Below are 22,671 nucleotides of genomic sequence, written 5' to 3'. Positions count from 1 at the left end.
CAGATTTATAACAGTTTTACAGAGTAAGTAATTTTAGCATCCCAATACTAATGTCAATTCACCTGAAAACTATTTCCTTACCTGCCACACACTCCTTAACCCCTTACACCCAGTATTCCACCCTTTCCCCTCCGCTGAAATTGCTGTCAAAGTTCCCCAAAGTGCTGACCGACCCAATTTACAGTTTTCTGTCCTTACCTTACTTGACATTGCTCTGGCATTTGGCAACTGTTGACTGCTCCTTGTAACTCCTTTCCGTTGACTTTAGTGATGTGTTAATTCATTCAACATCTAGCTAATATTTATTGAGCACCTACTAAATATCACGCGGAGTGCTAGGCATTGATCATATAATGTTGAGCAAGACATGCGTTTCCCACCCCCCACCCAGATAGTTTTCTCTTTTGATACTGTGCTTATTTCAAAGATGTAGTATTAGACATGCTTCACCTTGAGATCTACCTTTGCTACCTACGGTTGTGTGAGCTTGGGCAAATTTCTTAACATTTTTCACTTGTAAAATGAGGACAATTAAAAATACCTACCTGATAAGAATTTTTTTAAAAATTTTTTATTGTTATGTTAATCATCATATATTACCGCATTAGTTTTTGATGTGGTGTTCCATGATTCATTGTTTGTTCATAACACCCAGTGCTCCACGGAGAACGTGCCCTCTTTAATACCCATCACCAGGCCTGATAAGACTTTTTTAAAGTGTGAAGTGATCTATGAAAATGTTCAGCACGTTGCTTAACACTCTTCTCCCTGGGACTTCTCTAACTCAGGCCATATAATCTTTAAGACGTTATAGTGTCTCTCTGGCTGCTGTCTTTGACTCTGGTCTTGGCACCCCTAAGTCCAGCCTCTACATTGCTCATCAGTTAACAGCTCACCCCCTCACTCCTGTTCCCCAGATATGTCCACTTACTCTTTGCCCTTCCCTGATCACGCCGGGCTCTTCCATTTCTCTGGCTCATCTGTATTCCATTAGGGTCCCTTCATTAATGTGATTGTTCCTTCATTGTTGGGTTTTTGAACACCCACTTTTTCAAGTCTCTGTTCAGACATTACCTCTCTGAGGAGAGAGTCAGACACTCTTTTCTGCGTACCTTCATAGGTATTCCCATGTGCCTCTGTTACAGCCCAATCCCACTGTGATTTAATTATCTGTAGAGTCTCATATCAGAAAAGAATGTGTCTAGTTGTCTAGGTATCCTTAAATGTGGCACAAGTGTAGCTTTAAAAGCTTGATTATATTTATCAAACAAATACTTAGAGGAAAGCTTAGTTTCTATGAATGAAATCTTAAGTGTCTTTGTTGCCAGGCATTATGCTATTGATGGGTATGCAGACATAAAGGGGATAATGTCCTTGTCCTTAAGAAGTGCACAATGTGAAGTCAGAGAGCAGACGGGGGACAAAAGATTCATATCATCGATGAATAGATTATTTTCAGCTAAAGGACTTCACGTTTAGGCTATTCATTTTTCTCAAGAGGTGCATTAACAGTAATTTAGAATTCTGACTTCTAACTTACTTGTTAATGAAAGCAGATTTTTTATAAGTTTTGCCCCTAGAGGAATGTATTCTTATAGACCCAAATGTCAAGCTGTCATAGTGTTTTCTGTTATGAGAAGATGAGCATTGTCTATATGTTTTAAGTGATTTACTCTAAGTAGGGGGTTTGCATCAATCATAGGTACAGCCTTGGAAGTGAGAACGGCACCAATTGAGCTGAAATACTTTCTCTGTGCTTCCTAAATTTTGAGACAAGGTTTAAAATGTAACTCTTGGCTATTGATTTATAGCATATTTGCAACAGTTACAGTGATCTTTTGCTAGTTTTCCATGTTTCCAGCTGGAAGAAATTTTTTCTTCTTTTATGATCTTGTACATTTTCATAACTGTGAGAACAAAAATCTTTATTAGTTAATCAAGGATTGTGATTTTATAGAATTGCCATGTATAGGATTTGAGTGTAATGTTCAAAACATTTCAGCTTTTCTTTATTGATACAAGTTACTCTAGCATCCTCGCAGGTCTTGGTGTCATCATTGCAGAATTAACAACCCTGTACCAAAGTGCTTTGTAAGACGGTGGGGGTTTCTAGCTGATGGAATGCTGTACTCAGTAGCTTTTAGTTTGTGCCTCTGGTGAATTTACTTGTTATTTTCTGGATGATTTGGGGGGGATTCTGGCGTTGGAAATAGAGCATAAGCTTACCGCATTATGTTCATGTCTATGTTCTTTGATAACTCTGAGGGCATTTTCAGTGTTTGGAAAAAAGCAAGTTAGAAGAAATACTCTTTTCCTTTTCTGTGCATAAAGACCCTGAATCCTTTTAAAATAGAACTCTTCAAAGGATAGAAGCCATCCGTAAAATATTTTTAATGGCACATGGGATTCTGCAGTTCAGCAAGTATAGTCAGCTTATAGGAATTTTTATTTACTTGGAATTTAGTTTTAATTAGACTTTTGTAATGAAAAAACTTAATAGCAACCAAGAACATTGTTTTTGAAGGGATATCCATTTAATTTGTATTAGGACATTTTAGTTAGGTAATGATGATGATACAGTGATTTGGCATAGGAAGATATTTTTGTGAAGGAATTTTCAGACAGATAGTCATCAAACCAAGAGAGTATGGTTTTAGAAGCCAGAGAGAAGGGAGATTTAGGAGGATGAGATGATCAGTAGAGTCAAATTAAAAGAAAAACAGCAAACAAGGTTAACTAAGGTAGGGATTGAGCAGTAAGTATTGGCTGAAGCATTTGCAAAAGTAGTTTCAACGGAGCAGTGGGAACAGAAGCCAAATTGCAGTGAGTGTCCTCCACCTTGCTTTTTTCCTTCCACACTGGAGAACTGGACAGATGAATGCTATTATTCTCCATTTGGGCTGACATTATTGTTAGTGAATGCAGCACATGCTGAAGGGCAGTCTCGTACCATGACCATGTAAGATGCGCAGTCATGTTTTTAATCTCGATAGGGGACTGTCTCAGCTTGACTTGCACGTCAGATCTATGAAACCAAAATTAATGTGAAATTCTTCTTAATAAAAGGACTCTTTCTCACTTGGATTTTTACTGCTTTTTGTTTCATTGCTTTTAAGAACTTTTTTTGTCAAACATTTCTTCATTTGGCTATCACAGTGTTTATACTCTGTAGTACTCTCTCAAAAAATATTTGATGTGTTTTGACTGTGTTTTCCAAATGGTGGTGTTGACTGTTCTATTCCTGCATTTCTGCCTGGAGAGAACCCTTAGGGAATGATAAAGGTAGGAACAGCAAACCGAGCTGTAGACAACCCAGACTGCTCTGTACTTGAACAGGACGCTAGCAAGGTGACCTCTGTCTTTTCCCAATCCTGCCTTACCTTCAGGACCTCCCTGTAAGATTCAGGAGATGAGGCAAGAAATTATGAACATGCAAACTTACATGTATTGATTTCAGCCAAAGTCAAAGGAGAAACAGTAGAATGACTCCATATGGAAGATTCCTTTAGCACACACACTCAACTCTCCTGTATGCATTGTACTCTTCCTCTTTGGACCATAAATTCCCTCTGTATTTCTCCTCAGATCATCCTTAAGGGTTGATCTAACTAGATCACATGTGACTGGTTCTAATTTCTACATCATGCATTGTGTGTGTGTGTGTATGTATGTATGTATGTATGTATGTATGTATTTTTTGTTATAATTCCACGCTGTAACATAGAGTTCCCTTGGCCATGGCATGTGGAAGTATGAACTGAGGATACAAAGGCTTTTAACTCTTTCTAGTGAGATTCCTACTCCACGCTTGGCTACTCTCATTTTTTGCGGGTGAAAGAATGCAACTCAGCCCACAGTTCTGCCATTTTTAGTTCCTTGTTTGTCTCTCTCTTACTGGGGTCTAACTTAATTATTTCTGTTGACACTAGATAAACTGATGTCTTTCCCGACTCAGGTACCATAAATTCCCTCTCTGGACGATATTTCCTACTTAACAAATGAATTTTGATAAGATAGGAATAGTGGATGGGTGCAATAGAGACACAACATTATAAGTTGCTTCTAAAAAGTTCCTCTAACGAAGAGGGAAATCATTAAGATGATCTTATTTGTGCTGATTACAGCAAATGCAGTAGGGTATTGAAAAGAAAAGTGAGCAGCTAGATTAGCAACATTTGGAAAGTTTACGCTGTAGGGGCTCAGGGGAGGGAGGCATGAACAGGCAGAGCACAGAGGATTTCTAAAGCAGCAAAACTACTTTGTATGAGGCTATCATGGTGGACACATATCATTACACATTTGTCCAAACCGGAGAGTGCACAACACCAAGAGTGAACCCTAATGTAAAGTCTGGACTCTGGGAGATGATACTGTGTTATTGTAGGTTCATTGGTGGTAACAAATGCATCACAGTAGGCCGGGACTAGTAGTGGGGTGAGAGGGAAGCTGTGTGTTTGTGGGGAGAGGGTTCTGTGGAGAACATCCGTACTTATTGTTCAATTTTGCTGTGACTCTAAAACTGCTCTAAAAAAAGAAGACTCTTTCAAAACAAACAAAAATACTAAAACAAGTTTATGCTCATTAACATCTTAGAAGCCTCCAGAAGATGAATTGAAATTTACTTTCCCTAATTCAAAACGAATTCATCTCTTTGGGAATTTGTGGGCCCAAGGGAACTGCTTCTCTTGCCTCACTCACTAGTCATCTCCTTTGATAAGCATTAAAAAAAGCTATAAATTCGATTAGTTCATTATACTTCTCTAACATTTCCTACCCGTTTACCTCCAGGTTTGAAGTTTGAGGAAATCCAAGAAAGATTTGGCGAGGAGTTCTTTAATATATGCTTTGATGAGAATGAGAGAGTCCTTCGAGCTGTGGGCGGCACATTGCAGGATTTTTTTAATGGCTTTGATGCTTTGTTGGAACACATTAGAACTTCTTTTGGAAAACAGGCCACTCTGGAGTCGCCATCATTCCTATGCAAAGAGCTCCCCGAAGGCACTCTGACGCTCCACTATTTCCACCCTCACCATACTGTGGGGTTCGCAATGCTTGGGATGATTAAGGCCGCAGCCAAGAAGATCTACCGGCTGGATGTGGCGGTGGAGCAAGTTGCCAGTGAGAAGCTGGGCTCTGAGGCTTCGAACCCGGGCAACTGTGGTTGTCTTACTTTCCTTATCAAAGAATGTGAAAACACCACCATCACGAAGAACCTTCCCCAGGGCACCTCCCAGGTTCCTGCGGACCTCAGAATCAGCATCAGCACCTTCTGCAGAGCCTTCCCTTTCCACCTGATGTTCGACCCCCACATGTCCGTCCTTCAGCTGGGGGAAGGCTTGCGGAAGCAGCTTCGCTGTGACGCTCACAAAGTGCTCAAGTTCCAGGACTGCTTCGAGATCGTGTCTCCCAGGGTTCATGCCGCCTTTGAGCGGGTCCTGCTGCGCCTGTCCACCCCATTCGTGATCAGGACCAAGCCCGAGGCTTCTGGCACTGAAAACAAGGACAAGGTAAGCGGCCACGGGCTGGAGCTGGGTGGTGGGAACTGGAAGAGTGCGTAATTATTTCAGTAAATTACATGCTGGCTGGCTGTCCTTGTAATTATTTAGGCAAGAGAGCTTAAAGTGCCATTTTGGAAATCACTGGTGCCTGGATGTATGTAAAAAGATTTGGCCTTCCTCCCAGCCATTTTGCATAGGGTCTGCCTCTTCCATTAATTTATTTCAGCATATAAAAAGAAGACACTTATTAATACCAGCCATAGTAATTACAGAAATGATAGGACTCCCTTAAAGCCTGTTACTGTAAACCCATGACTATTTCCACCGATGGAAGTCACACTACCAGACAAATGGTAAGATGGAATCCCACATCGTCGGGCCTGCTTGCCTTCTAAAATAAATAGGGGTGAAGAACAAGCTCCACTTTGAATGTGCTCTGCTCATTCATTTCCTCATAATCGAGGAACATCTGGTTTGTATCCTATTTTTGTCTCAGTTTGCAGAAGAATGGATTTTCTAAAAGTTGGAAAATTAAGGGACGATATTAAGACTTCTAAGTAGATTTTAGTATTAAAACAGACTCCTTCCTTCAGAACACGCTCACTGCTTGGAGAACATGGTGAACACTAGGAATTATGGCGAATTTCTTTGAATCCCGTTTTTGGAAAGTCTGGGTTATAACTTATAAAGAAAGAAAAAGCTAAAAGATAAATCTTGAATTTGTTTACACAAATATGTTCCCTCAGGTAAATTTTTTTTTTTTTTTTAGGAGAAGTCAATTTATTAAAATAATAAAATGTAAAGAAAAGTTAGTCATTACTATTTTAAATAGGATAATAAATAATATAAATAATACTGTTCAAGGGTAGACATTTGCATATATGCATGTTCAGCTTCTAGTAGAGCTATTCAGTATTTTGTATCGAGGACAATAAAGTTCTCTTAGGTGATTCAGCTTGTTCCCAAGCATTTTGGGGAAAGCTCTTGGCTTTTTAGAAATGAACAGGCTTGGGGTGCCTGGGTGGCTCAGTCGTTAAGTGTCTGCCTTTGGCTCAGGTCATGATCCCAGGGTCCTGGGATCGAGCCCCGCATCGGGCTCCCTGCCTGCCATCATAAGTAAACAAGGGAATAGCCTCCTGGAAGCAGAGCCAAAGACATTTTTGAGGATTTCATATAGCATTCATGTTAGAACTGATTTTTATCGTTTTGAAATTCAGTGGAAAAATTTTTAACAAAATGCTTGAGAACTAGGGAATGATGCCCATTTATTCAGGATGCCTGGGTCCTGAGACTTACCATTTTTCATCATTTACATTCAGTGATTTCAAAACATCTGTGGATAAACCTGAAATTCCAGCTAGGCACATTTGGATATTTTAGTCTGAATGAATTGTTATTTTTCTATGCGATTACACATTTTAAATAATACTTTTCACATGTGCGTATTTTATATATGTGTGTATGTATATATATATTTACATGTTCAGTGATTGCTACCCATTTTTGAAGCTGTTAAGAAAAAGAGAAAAGCTGTTAAATGTGTGTTTTTCCCATAGTTGTAGTTGATTTAAAAGGGAATTATTCTATCTTTATAATTTAGAGAATATTAAAGCTGTCGGTTCTGTTTTGCAGACGTGAAGTGTTTGGCTAGAAGGGTTTGAGCAGGTTTGGCCTCTGAAATTGGAGTGAATATTTTTGAAAATGTGCCTGAGGTGGAATATATTATTATCCATGTTAATTGCTCTCTATATTTGTAGATTTGAGAAAAATTAATTCAGTTTAAAGTGATTGCTTCAGATTCCCCCCCCCCCCCATATTTCATCTGGCTTGTATTTCTATTTAATTTGTATACCAGGGTAAGGAATAGGCATAATGAAATGATGACTCAAATGTCAAGGCCCCCTGCCAATTCCAATAATAAGGCACTGTTCTCATTGAGAAGATACAATTATAACTTAAACATGGCAGTGACAGCTTAAAAAGAAAGAAATAGGCAGGATTTTTAGTTAGAATAAGGATAGCAATCCTCTCATCCTTATGTTTGTTTTGTTTATTCACCTGGGTTTGCCACGTGGGACATTTGGGAAGCCACTGTTGGCCCAAATTGGAATGGTAGTCAGTATTAGGGCATGGAGTCTTAACCAGATGAGTAACATTTTTGAATTACTGTGTTTCCAAATCCCAAATTTGTATTTTTTGAAGACATGGAAAGAGGAAAGAGAATCAAGTTTAAAAATTACAGGTCTGGGGGCACCTGGGTGGCTCAGTCGGTTCAGCGACTGCCTTCGGCTCAGGTCATGATCCTGGAGTCCCGGGATCGAGTCCCGCATCGGGCTCCCTGCTCAGCGGGGAGTCTGCTTCTCCCTCGGACCCTCCCCCCTCTCATGTGCTCTCTATCTCTCATTCTCTCTCTCTCAAATAAATAAATAAAATCTTAAAAAAAATAAAAGTTACAGGTCTGTTGATAAATTTGATCTTGGTATTCCTTATTTTCCCCATAAGAGCTCTTCTTGTTAATAAGTAACTCCATGTTGTCTGAAGTTTCTAATTGTTTACTGTGCCTTGATAAGAAAGGGCAATTTTAAAAATAATTTAGGATATTCCTTTGTCTAACAATGGAGGCTTTCATGATAACTATTTTGGCTATGCCCTTAATACCAATGAAGCACCACTCCTGCGGTCTAGAAAAAAAAACAAACAAACCCAAAAAATGAAAACCGAGAGCTAATCATGGAGCTGAGTGACAATAAATCATTTGCAGAATGAACTGTAATGTTTTTGCTAAACTGTGATCTTTGCCATTTTGTGCCATCAGTCATTGGTTTACTATAGACAGGAGGTAGGACACGCTTGTGAGCAATTTGGTGATATACAAATGAAACAGAAAGCCAGGATCCTGGTTCCAGAGAATTTGCATCTTGCTTGTGCAGTGATGAGTTAAAAAGACAGAAGGGTTGGTTACCAGAAGGGAGAATGTCACTGAGAGACATCTGATGCAGTCATCACTGGCAGGCTCCAACTCAACAGATCTGAGGTCAGAAGGGACTCTTCCAGATGGACCAACCAAGCCTTGAGTCCCATTATCTGGCTCCCTGTGTGTCTTCTGAGCGATCACCCAGGTCTTACATAGTCTTCTCTCTCTCTCTTTTCTTGTCCTCCCATATGGCATTGCTGTGTTTCTGTCGTTCCTTAAAGCTCAACTTCTCTTCGTCATCTTTCCTCATCTGATGTCAAGCATTAGAGATGAATGAATTAGTTCATTGTTAAAAAAACAGATTCAGCATTGGGAATTCATGGTGAATTATGAATCTATTTTAATTTGTGCTGTGCATCATTAGGTCATTCAGACCTCACTATTATTCTGAGAATTTGGAAGTTAATCACCTAAATCTTTTGAGGCATCATGGTGAGTTTAAGAAGAAATTTGTTGCAGTCTGATGTGTAGTTTGGGGGATCGCATCTAGTCATATAAATAAAAAATTGACATAGGTTCCAAAGCCTTGTTGTGTGGAGGGCACTGTGTTTGTAAATAGGGCTGTTAGAAACCAGAGGAATGGCACAGAACAGACACATAGATGAATGCTACATGGGTTTGCTTCAGCCACATGCAGAAGAATGAAACTGGACCATTTCCTTACACCACACACAAAAATAGACTCCAAATGGTTCAAAGACCTAAATGTGGGACAGGAGTCCATCAAAATCCTAAAGGAGAACACAGGTAGCAACCTCTTCGACCTCAGCCGCAGCAACTTCTTCCTAGAAAAGTCACCAAAGGCAAGGGAAGCAAGGGCAAAAGTGAACTATTGGGATTTCATCAAAGATAAAAAGCTTTTGCACAGCCAAGGAAACAGTCCACAAAACCAAAAGACAACCGACAGAATGGGAGAAGATATTTGCAAATGACATATCAGATAAAGGGCTTGTATCCAAAATCTATAAAGAACTTCTCAAACTCAACACCCAAAGAACAAATGATCCAGTCAAGAAATGGGCAGAAGACATGAACAGACATTTTTCCAAAGAAGACATCCAAATGGCCAACAGACACATGAAAAAGTGCTCAACATCACTCAGCATCAGGGAAATCCAAATCAAAACCTCAATGAGATACCACCTCACACCAGTCAGAATGGCTAAAATTAACAAGTCAGGAAATGACAGATGTTGGCGGGGATGCGGAGAAAGGGGAACCCTCCTACACTGTTGGTGGGAATGCAAGCTGCTGCAACCACTCTGGAAAACAGTATGGAGGGTCCTCAAACAGTTGAAAATAGAGCTACCATACGATCCAGCAGTTGCACTACTGGGTATTACCACAAAGATACAAATGTAGGGATCTGAAGGGGTACGTGCACCCCAACGTTTATAGCAGCAATGTCCACAATAGCCAAACTGTGGAAAGAGCCAAGATGTCCATTGACAGATGAATGGATAAAGAAGATTTGTTATGTATATACAATGGAATATTATGCAGCCAACAAAAGGAATGAAATCTTGCCTTTTGCAATGACATGGATGGAACCTGGAGGGTATTATGCTGAGCGAAATAAGTCAATCAGAGAAAGACATGTATCCTATGATCTCAGTGATATGAGGAATTCTTAATCTCAGGACATAAACTGAGGGTTGCTGGAGTGGTGGGGGGTGGGAGGGATGGGGTGGCTGGGTGATAGACATTGGGGAAGGAATGTGCTGTGGTGAGCGCTGTGAATTGTGTGAGACTGTTGAATCACAGACCTGTACCTCTGAAACAAATAATATATTATATGTTAAAAAAAAAGTAGCAGGAAGGGAAAAGGAAGGGGCGGAAATTGGAGGGGGAGACGAACCATGAGAGACGATGGAGTCTGAAAAACAAACAGGGTTCTAGAGGGGAGGGGGTGGGGGGAAGGGTTAGCCTGGTGATGGGTATTAAAGAGGGCACGTTCTGCGTGGAGCACTGGGTGTTACGCACAAACAATGAATCATGGAACCCTACATCAAAAACTAATGATGTAATGTATGGTGATTAACATATAATAAAAAAAATAAAGAGAAGCAGAGGGGAATCTGACTTTTCAACCATGAAGAGCTCATCCTATTATCAGGACTGAGTTAAAGTAATTCTCTGACAGCTTAGGCTGCCTCCCTCACTTATTTGTGAGGATTAAATGGCAGTCCATGTAACATTTTTCTGTCTTCAGCCTCAGCATCGATCACTGAATAAATGTTGATTATTACTTCTACCACTCTCACTGTTCTTCACACTTGAAACCTTTGTCTTATCCATCTTCCTCCTCACTTACTGCCTTGGAGAAGAAAGTACTGGATTCAGTAGCTCTAATAATTTTAGAGAAATATCAAGCTTACCTAGCATCTTCCTAAAATATGACTTAGGGATCTGCTTTTTCTTTAGAGACTATTATAGTTTTAAAATCACTAGTCTCCTTTTCAGATTCACTAAAGTTTGGAATCAAGTTTTTATTACCTGTGGATCTGCCAGTGCCTTCCAAACTGAAATGGACTGGTTTGCGTAGGCGCAACCAGAAATAGCAGTGGATTTGAGAAACAATAAACAACATGAGTTCTTTTGACATTTTTTTCTTAGTAGCAATGCTTCAAAGAACTTTAATAACATTGTGGAAGGAGTCCCGCTTTTGAAATACATCATCTCTACAATGGTGCGATGGCCTTGTTATTCATCTTCACCTTTGTTCTCAGGGTGGGAACTGGGGAAAAGCATTAACAACAACACATTTCTTTGTCAATCCCTAGAAATATTCTCACATTTGTCTTACTAATTAGAAGCTGCAAAACAAATGCTGGGAAATCATTTTCAACGAATAAAGGAGGAATTAACCTCTGATTTTCTATGGCCAGATCAGGTTTCAAAGTAGTCCTTTCTCTTTCCTGGACATGGGTCCATCCTCTGACAGGATGATTAAAAAGTTGAAAATGTTTTTATTAATCTTACCAAACCTTAATGACACTGTTGAAAGACAGATTTCACCTGGCTGTCAAGAATACATATTTGACTTCAACGTAAATTTAATTTAATTTGGGAAAAGGTGAGCATTTCTCCTCTTTTCAGGTCAAACATTCTGTTAGAGAATTTCAAATATTGAACAATAATTTTTGTGATGGACAAAATGTCATTAGGGCTTTCTCTATAAATTAGCATTAGAGAACATAGAAATAACTTCATTCAAAATTATTTGGAGTCTTCTTTGCTTTTGTAATTACAAATGAGATCTTTACTTTTTTTTTGGTTTTTCTCTGGAACTGCTCCCTGACCATAAACTGCCTTTTAAAGTAGGTTAGACAAATTCAGAATCAGATGCAGGTGTTCCTGAGGTTCATTCTGGCTCTTTTACTAAAAACAAAACAAAACAAAAACAAACCTATAATGTTAAAATCCCCATACAGTGCTATGTTACTGAATTCTGTATAGTCAGAGGACAAGGTGGATGTTACATGGTGAATTATATATTCCCTACAGTGATCTTCATGCTTCAAGTGCCCATTTTACCATGTTTTTATTTTTGTTAGGAAAGATTGCACTCCTGAACTTACAAAGGAGGTGCCTCGTACCATAGATCAGACATTATTGAGTTCTACTGTGGTACGTTCTGGGTGGGGAGGATTGGCCCTTTTAGTCACAAATTGTTCAGAATCTTTCTTTAATTCCTCCTTTGGTTTTTAACTTAGAATCATTTTGTTTTAACTGGTAGCTTTCAGTCTCAGTAAATTAAAAGCTGAAGAGCTGTTTTGAATTCATTGCCTCCCTCCTCATTTTTACTGGTGCTCTCTTGATTCACATGAACGTTTTTCATAAGCACACAGTGCGATGATTTTTGGTAAATGTATATAATTGTGTGACTATCACAACAATACAGTCTTAGAACATTTTATCACCCTCCAAAGTTTCCTGTGCCCATCTGTGGCCAATCCTTGCTTCTCCTCCTGACCCCAGGCAACCACTGGCCTATTTGCATCTGCATAGATTTGTCTTTTGAAGACATTTCTTAAAAGTGTAATGATACACGTATGTTATCTTTTCTTGTCTCGCATAATGTTTTTGAGGTTTATCCATGTTGCATGCATGAGTAACTTGTTCATGTTTAGTACGGTATTCCATTGCCCAAATATACTGCAGTTTTGTTTTTTAACCCATTTACCAGTGGATGGACACTGGATTCTTTTCAGATTTTGTCTGTTAGGAATAATGTTGCAGTGAACATTTGCATATTGGTGTTTGTGTTGGATATATTTCCATTTCTCCTAGACAGATTCCTAGCAGAGGGATTGCCATGTCATATGCTATGTTTAACTTTTTAAAGGAATCGCCACGCTGTTGAACAAAGAGGCTATGCCATTTCACATTTGACCAACATATTTGGGTTCAAGTTTCTTCATGTTCTCACCAACACTGGATGTTGGTACTCTTCTTGACCATGACCATCCTGGTATGTAAAGTAGAATCCTGGGTTTTAATTTACATTTCCCCAGTGACTAATGATGTGAAGCATCTTTTCTTGTGCTTATTAGCCATTGGTATTATTTCTTTGGTTACATGTCTAATCGAATGTTTTGCCCATATCTGTGTTGTTTGTCTTCCTGCTGAATTGTATTTTTTTTTAAGTATACATTCTGGATATTATATTGACTTCAAAAGTCACTGTACATTATGTTGACTTCAAAAGTAACTGTCTTTTGAAGCACAAAGGTACTGTGATAGTACTATTTGCTTTTAGTCTGATAACTAACAAATCTTTGCATAATTCAAGGCCACAGAGATTTTCCCCTTTGTTTTCTTCTAGATATTTTATAATTTTAACTCTTATATTTAGATTTGTGATTCATTTTGAGACATATTTTGTGTATACCATGAGGGCCCAAGTTTTTTTTATTTTTTAATTTTTTTTGCGCATGGACATCCAGCTGTCCCAGCACAGTTTTTGAGAAAACTGTTTTCACCATTGAATTGGCTTTGCAACTTTATCAAGAATCAATTGACCATAAATTTTTTTCTAGCCTTTCTGTTCTTCTCCATTTTTTAAAAATATCTAACCATATGGTGATAACATAGTGTTTTGATTACTATATCCAAATAAGTTTTGCAATTGGGTATTTTAAGTCTTTCAGGTTTGTTCTTTTTCAAAGTTGTGTTGGCTATTCTTGGTCCTTTGTATTTCCATGTAAATTTTAGGATACATGTGTCAATTTCTACAACAGCTTCTAGGATTTTGATAGCAATTGCACTGAATCTGTAGGTTTATTTAGAAAGAATAGCTGTCTTAAAATATTGAGTCTTCTATTCCATGGAGATATCTCTCTCAGTTAATTTAGATCTTCTTTAATTTTTGTCAACAAAGGTTTTTTTTTTTTTTAAGATTTATTCTAGAGAGAGTGTGTGCAAGTGAGTGGGGGGAGGGACAGAGGGAGAGGGAGACAGAGAATCCTCAAGCAGACTCCCTGCTGAGGGAGGAACCCAATGTGGGGTTTGATCCTAGGACTTTGAGATCATGACCTGAGCTGAAATCAGGAGTCAGAGGCTTAACTGACTGAGCCACCGGGCGTTCTGGTCGACAAAGGTTTTACAGCTTTTGGTGTGCAGGTCTTGCACTATTTTGTTTTTTTCTTTCTTACGTAACACAGAGAATGTTTTGAAATTGCATTTTTATTAAAATATAGAAATACAAATTATTTCTATATATTGATCTTGAGTCCTATGGCCTTGCTAAACTCAGAATAGTTCAATATAATAGAATAGAAAATATGCTATTTTGGGGGGGTAGATTCTTCAGGATTTTTTACATAGGAGGCCGTGTAGTCTGAGAGTTAAGGTAGTTGTCCTTCTAACTTTTAAATTTATCTTTTTCTCCCTCCTTCCCTGTGTCCCTGCCTCCCCCTACCTCTGTCTTTCCTTACCTATCACACTGGCTAGAACCTTAAGTACAGTGTTGAATGAAAGTGGTGATCATGGATATCCTTGCCTTTGTCTGAACTTAGAAAAGCATTCAGTCTTTTACCATAGGTGTGAACTGTTCTTAATCAGATTGAGAAAATTCCTTTCTGTTCCTAGTTTGTTGAGACTTCTTATCATGAGTAGGTGTTAGATTGTGTCTAGTCTATTTTCTCTATGTATTGAAATGGTCTTATGGCTTTGCCCTTAATTCTGTTAATAGGGCATATGATATTAACAATTTCCAGATGTTGAACTAAAAATCTTGGGATAAATCCCACTTGGTCATGTTTATATGTTATAAACCTTTTTATATGTTGCTGAATTTGGTTTGCTAATATTTTGTTAAGGATTTTTGCATCTTTGTTCATGAGAGCTATTGGTATGTAGAATTTTTCCTTTCTTTTAAAATTTTTTTCTTGTGATGTCTTTGGCCTCAGAGAATGAGTTGAGAAGAGTTTATTCTTACTCTTTTTCTGAAAGACTTTGTGTAGGATTGTTACCATTTTTTTTTTCTGAATGTTTGATAAATAGTTTGCATGGAGTATCTTTTTTTGTCTTTTTACTTTCAACCTGTGTTTGTCTTTGAAGGTGTTTTTTACAGGTATAGTTGGCTTTCACTTTTTTATACAGTCTCATAATCTCTGCCTTTTGATGGAATTGTAGTATATTCACATTTAATGTAATTGTTGACTTGGCTGGAATTACATCTATCATTTTGTTTGTTTATACTGTGTCTCATGTCTTTTTGTTCCCTATTCCTCTTTTAAGAATTCTTTTGTATTAAATGAATATTTTTAGTATGGCATTTTATTTCCTTATTGATTTTACAAATACATTTTTGAGGTTATTTTATTAGTGATTACTCTAGAGATTACAATGTGTAATTTAGCTTATCATAATCTCTTTCAAATTAATACTGCCCTAGTGTTGGTAGACGGTTTTGTTCCTATATAGCTCCATTCCTCTTCCCCATCACCTTTTATAGTATATTTTATATGTTATAAACCTAGTTATGTATAATAATTATTATGTATATGATAATAATTATGTGCAATAATTGTAACTATATATTTGTTTTTAAGAAGGAGTTAGAAAAAGAAAGGAAAAAAATATTCCAGTGTGTTATGTACTCTTTTTAAAAGTTTTTATTTAAATTCCAGTTAATTAACATACACTGTTATAGTAGTTTCAGATATGCAGTTTAGTGATTCAGTACTTCCATATATCACCCGATGCTCGTCACAAGTGCACTCTTTAATCCTCATCACGCGTTTCCTGCACCCCCCACAGACCTCCCCTCTGGTCATCATAATTTGTTCTCTATATTTCAGAGCCTGTTTCTTGGTTTGCCTCTCTCTCTCTCTCTCTCTCTCTCCTTTTTCCTATGCTTCTTTGTTTTGTTTCTTAAATTCCACATATGAGTGAAATCATATGATTTTTATCTTTTTCTGACGCACTGATTTCACTTAGCATAATACTCTCTAGCTCCAAAAAAAAAAAAAAATACTCTCTAGATCCATCCACATCATTTCAAATGGAAGATTTCTTTCTTTTTCACAACCAAGTAATATTCCATTGTATACATATACCACATCATCTTTACCCAGTCATCAGTCATATACTCTTATATTTTTCTACATATTTACCATCACCAGTCTATTTATTTCTTCCCATGTATTCCTATATTTTCTTTCAACGTGAAGGAGTTCCTTTAGTATACCTTGTACTATTAATACCATCTACTACCAACAAGTTCTGTTTTTGTTTATCTGGGTATATCTTTATTTTACCTGCAGTTTTGATTATTTGGTTGTAGAGTTCTTGGTTAGCAGTGTTCTTTTTCAGACAATTTGAATATTCAGTTCAGTGTCTTTTGGCCTCTGTTGTTTCCAGTGAGAAATTAGTCACTATTTGTATCATTCTTCCTCTTTATTTTAAGGAAGGACATAGCACATGGCTATTAACAGAGAGTGAGTGGTCTTAGGGGTTGAAGAAACTGATTGGGCAGAGAAGACCTCACTGTGAATGTGGCATGTGATTTTTTTAGAGGAATATATCTATATAATATATACATATGTACATATAAGTATACATATATATTCCTTTATATATTCCAGGTGTGTGTGTGTGTGTGTGTATGGCTCATGAATTTCTCTCATATCTTGGTACTAATAGGATTCCCCAAGTGGTTACATCATTACACCATTTGACACATTTTGTATCGTTGTTAAACATTCCTTTGGGGGCATCCAACATAATTTCTTTCTTTCTTTTTTCTTTTTTTTTAATTTTAAGTAACAAAAGCTACATATTTTTTTGGCTACTGCAGATTTTTGATCATATTTTTTCAATTTGTTACTGGGATCTTTTTATTAAGTTCTTTTATTATGAAATTGTTTATACTTTGTACAAATTTGGAAAATGCAGAACACAATGAAAAAATCTATTTTTATTAGTAGTACTTTGAAATATCCACTGGTAACATTTTGATTTACCTATTTTTCTTTTTCCTATAAAACTCATGATTTATGTAGTTGTAGATAATTGGATTAAAAATTGTTTTTCTGATGAAAGGGTAACCTGTTCCAATTTAGTCTTTACAATTTTTTGTATTTTTTTTCCAGATTGTCTTTAGTAGTGCACTTATTTTTTTGTGTGTCATATTTTCTGGTTACTCAGCAGCAGTCTAACATATTTCAGCACATCTACTAACCCTATCCCTGTTATTTCCCATGTAATTGTCTAGTACAATCTTTAATTTACTTGCCTGTAAAAAGTAGTGATGGAGAAACTTTTGCTCAGGAACTTCTGTTCTGTACAAATGTAAGTCTAGCCTTTACCAGTCAACACTATTTGTATATTTTAGTATCTCTTTCTCTTATACCTTGTCTTTTTTATTCATAGCATTGGCTGAAATGACAGGTGTATCTATGGGTTCTTTTTATGTGCCCGTATGGGAACCCTGCTGCTGCAGTTGAACCACGAGGCCAGTATGTACCTTTGGACTTCCCTTTTTTTCTCTGAGCAGCAATTAGGGGGCCAGTGGATTACTCCAAGATCATTAAACAAACATTATTGGCATATCAGTGTTGTTACAACAGGATATGTCACCTAAGAGAACACACAACAGTTGTCATAGTAAACTTCACCCTGTATTCATGAAAGGAGGACCCCAGAACCTGCTGGTTATCCTGTTAACTGTGTGGTGGGAAGGTAGCTTGGATAGTCCTGATAACTGCTCTGCCTTCCTGGAGATATCAGAGGCCTGGCAATACAATATGCTAGATTTTCTCTACTTCTTTAAACACATTACATCTTTGCTCTTCAAGGATTCTGAGATTTGTTATTACTGAGTTCCAGAACACCAATCATGACATATCTTGATTGTGTAGCAACTTGTAAGTTGTTCTATTTTTTAATTCATTATTTTATTTATTTTTATTTATTTTATTATGGTCAATTAGCCAACATACAGTACATCATTAGTTTTTTTAAAATTTTATTATGTTAATCACCATACATTACATCATTAGTTTTTGATGTAGTGTTCCATGATTCATTGTTTGCATATAACACCCAGTGATCGATCCAGTACGTGCCCTCTTTAATACCCATCACCGGGCTAACCCATCCCCCCACCCCCTCCCTTCTAGAACCGTCAGTTTGTTTCTTAGAGTCCATAGTCTCTCATGGTTCGTCTGATTCCCTCCCCCTGACTCCCCCCCCATGTCATTTTTCCCTTCCTACTATCTTCTTCTTCTTCTTCTTCTTTTTTTTTTTTAACATATGTATTATTTGTTTCAGAGGTACAGGTCTGTGATTCAACAGTCCTACACAATTCACAGCGCTCACCATAGCACATACCCTCCCCAATGTCTATCACCCAGCCACCCCATCCCTCCCACCCCCCAACACTCCAGCAAACCTCAGTTTGTTTCCTGAGATTAAGAATTCCTCGTATTAGTGAGGTCATATGGTACATGTCCTTCTCTGAATGACTTATTTCGCTCAGCATAATACCCTCCAGTTCCATCCACGTCATTGCAAATGGCAAGATTTTGGTTTTTTTTTTTTTGATAGCCACATAATATTCCATATATATATATATATATGTATATATACACACACACACACACATCACATCTTCTTTATCCATTCATCTGTTGATGGACATCTTGGCTCTTTCCATAGTTTGGCTATTGTGGACATTGCTGCTATAAACATTGGGGTACACATACACTTCGGATCACTGCATTTGTATCTTTGCGGTAAATACCTGGTAGTGCAATTGCTGGGTCGTAGGGTAGCTCTATTTTCAACTTTTTGAGGAACCTCCATACTGTTTTCCAGAGTGGCTGCACCAGCTTGCATTCCCACCAACAGTGTAGGAGGGTTTGGTTCCCCTTTCTCCGCATCCTTGCCAACATCTGTCGTTTCCTGGCTTGTTAATTTTAGCCATTCTGACGGGTGTGAGGTGGTATCTCATTGAGGTTTTGATTTGGATTTCCCTGATGCCGAGCGATGTTGAGCACTTTTTCATGTGTCTGTTGGCCATTTGGATGTCTTCTTTGGAAAAATGTCTGTTCATGTCTTCTGCCCATTTCTTGACTGGATCATTTGTTCTTTGGGTGTTGAGTTTGAGAAGTTCTCTATAGATTTTGGATACTAGCCCTTTATCTGATATGTCACGTGCAAATATCTTCTCCCATTCTGTCGGTTGTCTTTTGGTTTTGTGGACTGTTTCCTTGGCTGTGCAAAAGCTTTTTATCTTGATGAAATCCCAATAGTTAATTTTTGCCTTTGCTTCCCTTCCCTTTGGCAATGTTTCTAGGAAGAAGTTGATGTGGCTGAGGTTGAAGAGGTTGCTGCCTGTGTTCTCCTTTAGGATTTTGATGGACTCCTGTCTCACGTTTAGGTCTTTCAACCATTTGGAGTCTATTTTTGTGTGTGGTGTAAGGAAGTGGTCCAGTTTCATTCTTCTGCATGTGGCTGTCCAATTTTCCCAACACCATTTGTTGAAGAGACTTTTTTCTGTTGGACATTCTTTCCTGCTTTGTCAAAGATTAGTTGACCATAGAGTTGAGGGTCCATTTCTGGGCTCTCTATTCTGTTCCATTGATCTGTGTGTCTGTTTTTGTGCCAGTACCCTACTGTCTTGATGATGACAGCTTTGTAATAGAGCTGGAAGTCCGGAATTGTGATGCCGCCAGCTTTGCTTTTCTTTTTCAATATTCCTCTGGCTATTCGGGTCTTTTCTGGTTCCATACGAATTTGAGGATTATTTGTTCCATCTCTTTGAAAAAAGTGGATGGTATTTTGATGGGGATTGCATTGAATGTGTAGATTGCTCTAGGTAGCATTGACATCTTCACAATATTTGTTCTTCCAATCCATGAACGTGGAACATTTTTCCATTTCTTTGTGTCTTCTTCAATTTCTTTCATGAGTAATTTATAGTTTTCTGAGTACAGATCCTTTGCCTCTTTGGTTAGATTTATTCCTATGTATCTTATGGTTTTGGGTGCAGTTGTGAATGGGATCGACTCCTTAATTTCTCTTTCTTCTGTCTTGTTGTTGGTGTATAGGAATGCCACTGATTTCTGTGCATGGATTTTATATCCTGCCACTTTACTGAATTCCTGTATGAGTTCTAGCAGTTTTGGGGTGGAGTCTTTTGGGTTTTCCACATAAAGTATCATAACATCTGCAAACAATGAGAGTTTGACGACTTCTTTGCTGATTAGGATGCCTTTTATTTCTTTTTGTTGTCTATTGCTGTTGCTGGGACTTATAGTACTGTGTTGAATAGCAGTTGTGATAGTGGACATCCCTTCCATGTTCCCGACCTTAGGGGGAAAGCTCTCAGTTTTTCCCCATTGAGAATGATATTCGCTGTGGGTTTTTCATAGATGGCTTTACTGATATTGAGGTGTGTACCATCTTTCCCTACAATCTGAAGAGTTTTAATCAAGAAAGGATGGTGTACTGTGTCAAATGCTTTTTCTGCATCTATTGAGAGGATCATATGATTCTTGTTCTTTTTTTTGTTAATGTATTGTATCACATTGATTGATTTGTGGATGTTGAACCACCTTGCAGCCCAGGAATAAATCCCATGTGGTCATGGTGAATAATCCTTTTAATGTAATGTTGGATCCTATTGGCTAGTATTCTGGTGAGAATTTTTGCATCCATGTTCATCAACGATATTGGTCTGTAATTCTCCTTCCTGATGGGGTCTTTGTCTGGTTTGGGGATCAAGGGAATGCTGACCTCATAAAATGAGTTTGGAAGTTTTCCTTCCATTTCTGTTTTTTGGAATAGTTTCAGAAGAATAGGTATTAGTTCTTCTTTAAATTTTTGGTAGAATTCCCCTGGGAAGCCACCTGGCCCTGGGCTCTTGTTTGTTGGGAGATTTTTGATGACTGGTTCAATTTCCTTAGTGGTTATGGGTCTGTTCAGGTTTTCTCTTCCTTCCTGGTTCAGTTTTGGTAGTTTATACATCTCTAGGAATGCATCCATTTCTTCCAGATTATCTAATTTGCTGGCATATAGTTGCTCATACTGTGTTCTTATAATTGTTTGTATTTCTTTGGTGTTGGTTGTGATCTCTTTCCTTCCTGATTTTATTTATTTGGGTCCTTTCTCTTTTCTTTTTGATAATCTGGCCAGGGGTTTATCAATCTTGTTAATTCTTTCAAAGAACTAGCTCCTAGTTTCGTTGATCTGTTCTACTGTTCTTTGGTTTCTATTTAGTTTATTTCTGCTCTGATCTTTATTATTTCTTTTCTCCTGCTGGGTTTAGGCTTTATTTGCTGTTCTTTCTTCAGCTCCTTTAGGTGTAGGGTCAGGTTGTGTATTTGAGACCTTTCTTGTTTCTCGAGAAAGGCTTGTATTGCTATACACTTTCCTCTTAGGACTGCCTTTGCTGCATCCCAAATATTTTGAACAGTCGTGTTTTCATTTTCATTGGTTCCCATGAATTTTTTAATTCTTTAGTTTCCTGGTTGACCCATTCCTTCTTTAGTAGGATGCTCTTTAGCCTCCATATGTTTGAGTTCTTTCTGACTTTCTTCTTGCAATTGAGTTCTAGTTTCAGAGCATTGTGGTCTGAAAATATGCAGGGAATGATCCTAGTCTTTTGGTACCGGTTGAGACCTGATTTGTGACCTAGGATGTGATCAATTCTGGAGAATGTTCCATGGGCGCTAGAGAAGAATGTCTATTCTGTTGCTTTGGGATGGAATGTTCTGAATCTATCTGTGAAGTCCATTTGGTCCAGTGTGCATTTAAAGTCTTTATTTCCTTGCTGATCTTTTGCTTAAACGATCTGTCCATTTCAGTGAGGGCGCCGTGAAAGTCCCCCTCTATTATTGTATTGTTGTGGATGTGTTTCTTTGCTTTTGTTTTTAATTGGCTTATCTAATTGGCTGCTCCCATGTTAGGGGCATAGATATTTACAATTGTTAGATCTTCTTGTTGGATAGACCCTTTAAGTAGGATATAGTGTCCTTCCTCATCTCTTATTACAGTCTTTGTTTTAAAATCTAGTTTGTCTGATATAAGGATTGCCACCCCAGCCTTCTTTTGGTGTCCATTTGCATGGTAAATGGTTTTCCACCCCCTCACTTTCAATCTGGAGGTGTCTTTGGGTTTAAAATGAGTCTTTTGCAGACAGCATATTGATGGGTCTTGTTTTTTTATCCAGTCTGATAGCCTGTGTCTTTTGATTGGGGCATTTAGCCCATTTACATTCAGGATAACTATTGAAGGATATGAATTTAGTGTCATCGTATTGCCTGTAAGGTGACTGTGACTGTATATTGTCTGTGTTTCTTTCTGGTCTATGCTGCTTTTAGGCTCTCTCTTTGCTTAGAGAACTCCTTTCAGTATTTCTTGTAGGGCTGATTTCGTGTTTGTGTTTGCAGATTCTTTTAGTTTTTGTTTGTCCTGGAAACTTTTTATCTTTCCTTCTATTTTCATTGACAGCCTAGCTGGATATAGTATTCTTGGCTGCATATTTTTCTCATTTAGTGCTCTGAAGATATCATGCCAGTCCTTTCTGGCCTGCCAGGTCTCTGTGGATAGGTCTGTTGCCAATCTAATGTTTCTACCTTTAGGTTACAGACCTCTTGTCCTGAGCTGCTTTCAGCATTTTATCTTTGTCTCTGAGTCTCGTAAGTTTTACTATTAGATGTTGGGGTGTTGACCTATTGATTTTGA

General features: G+C 37.9%; 1 protein-coding gene across 1 annotated transcript in view; it reads left to right on the top strand.

Moving 5' to 3' along the window:
• Positions 1 to 22,671, top strand: part of GUCY1A2 (guanylate cyclase 1 soluble subunit alpha 2) — a 340,686-nt gene that overhangs the window by 66,146 nt on the left and 251,869 nt on the right. Inside the window, exon 4 of the mRNA XM_027578896.2 lies at positions 4,789 to 5,507. Within this exon, the coding sequence (XP_027434697.2) occupies positions 4,789 to 5,507 (719 nt within the window). The remainder of the gene's footprint in view (positions 1 to 4,788; positions 5,508 to 22,671) is intronic.

Source organism: Zalophus californianus, chromosome 11, assembly GCF_009762305.2.
Source record: "Zalophus californianus isolate mZalCal1 chromosome 11, mZalCal1.pri.v2, whole genome shotgun sequence".
Classification (NCBI taxonomy): domain Eukaryota; kingdom Metazoa; phylum Chordata; class Mammalia; order Carnivora; family Otariidae; genus Zalophus; species Zalophus californianus.
This window is presented reverse-complemented; position numbering and strand designations above follow the sequence as displayed.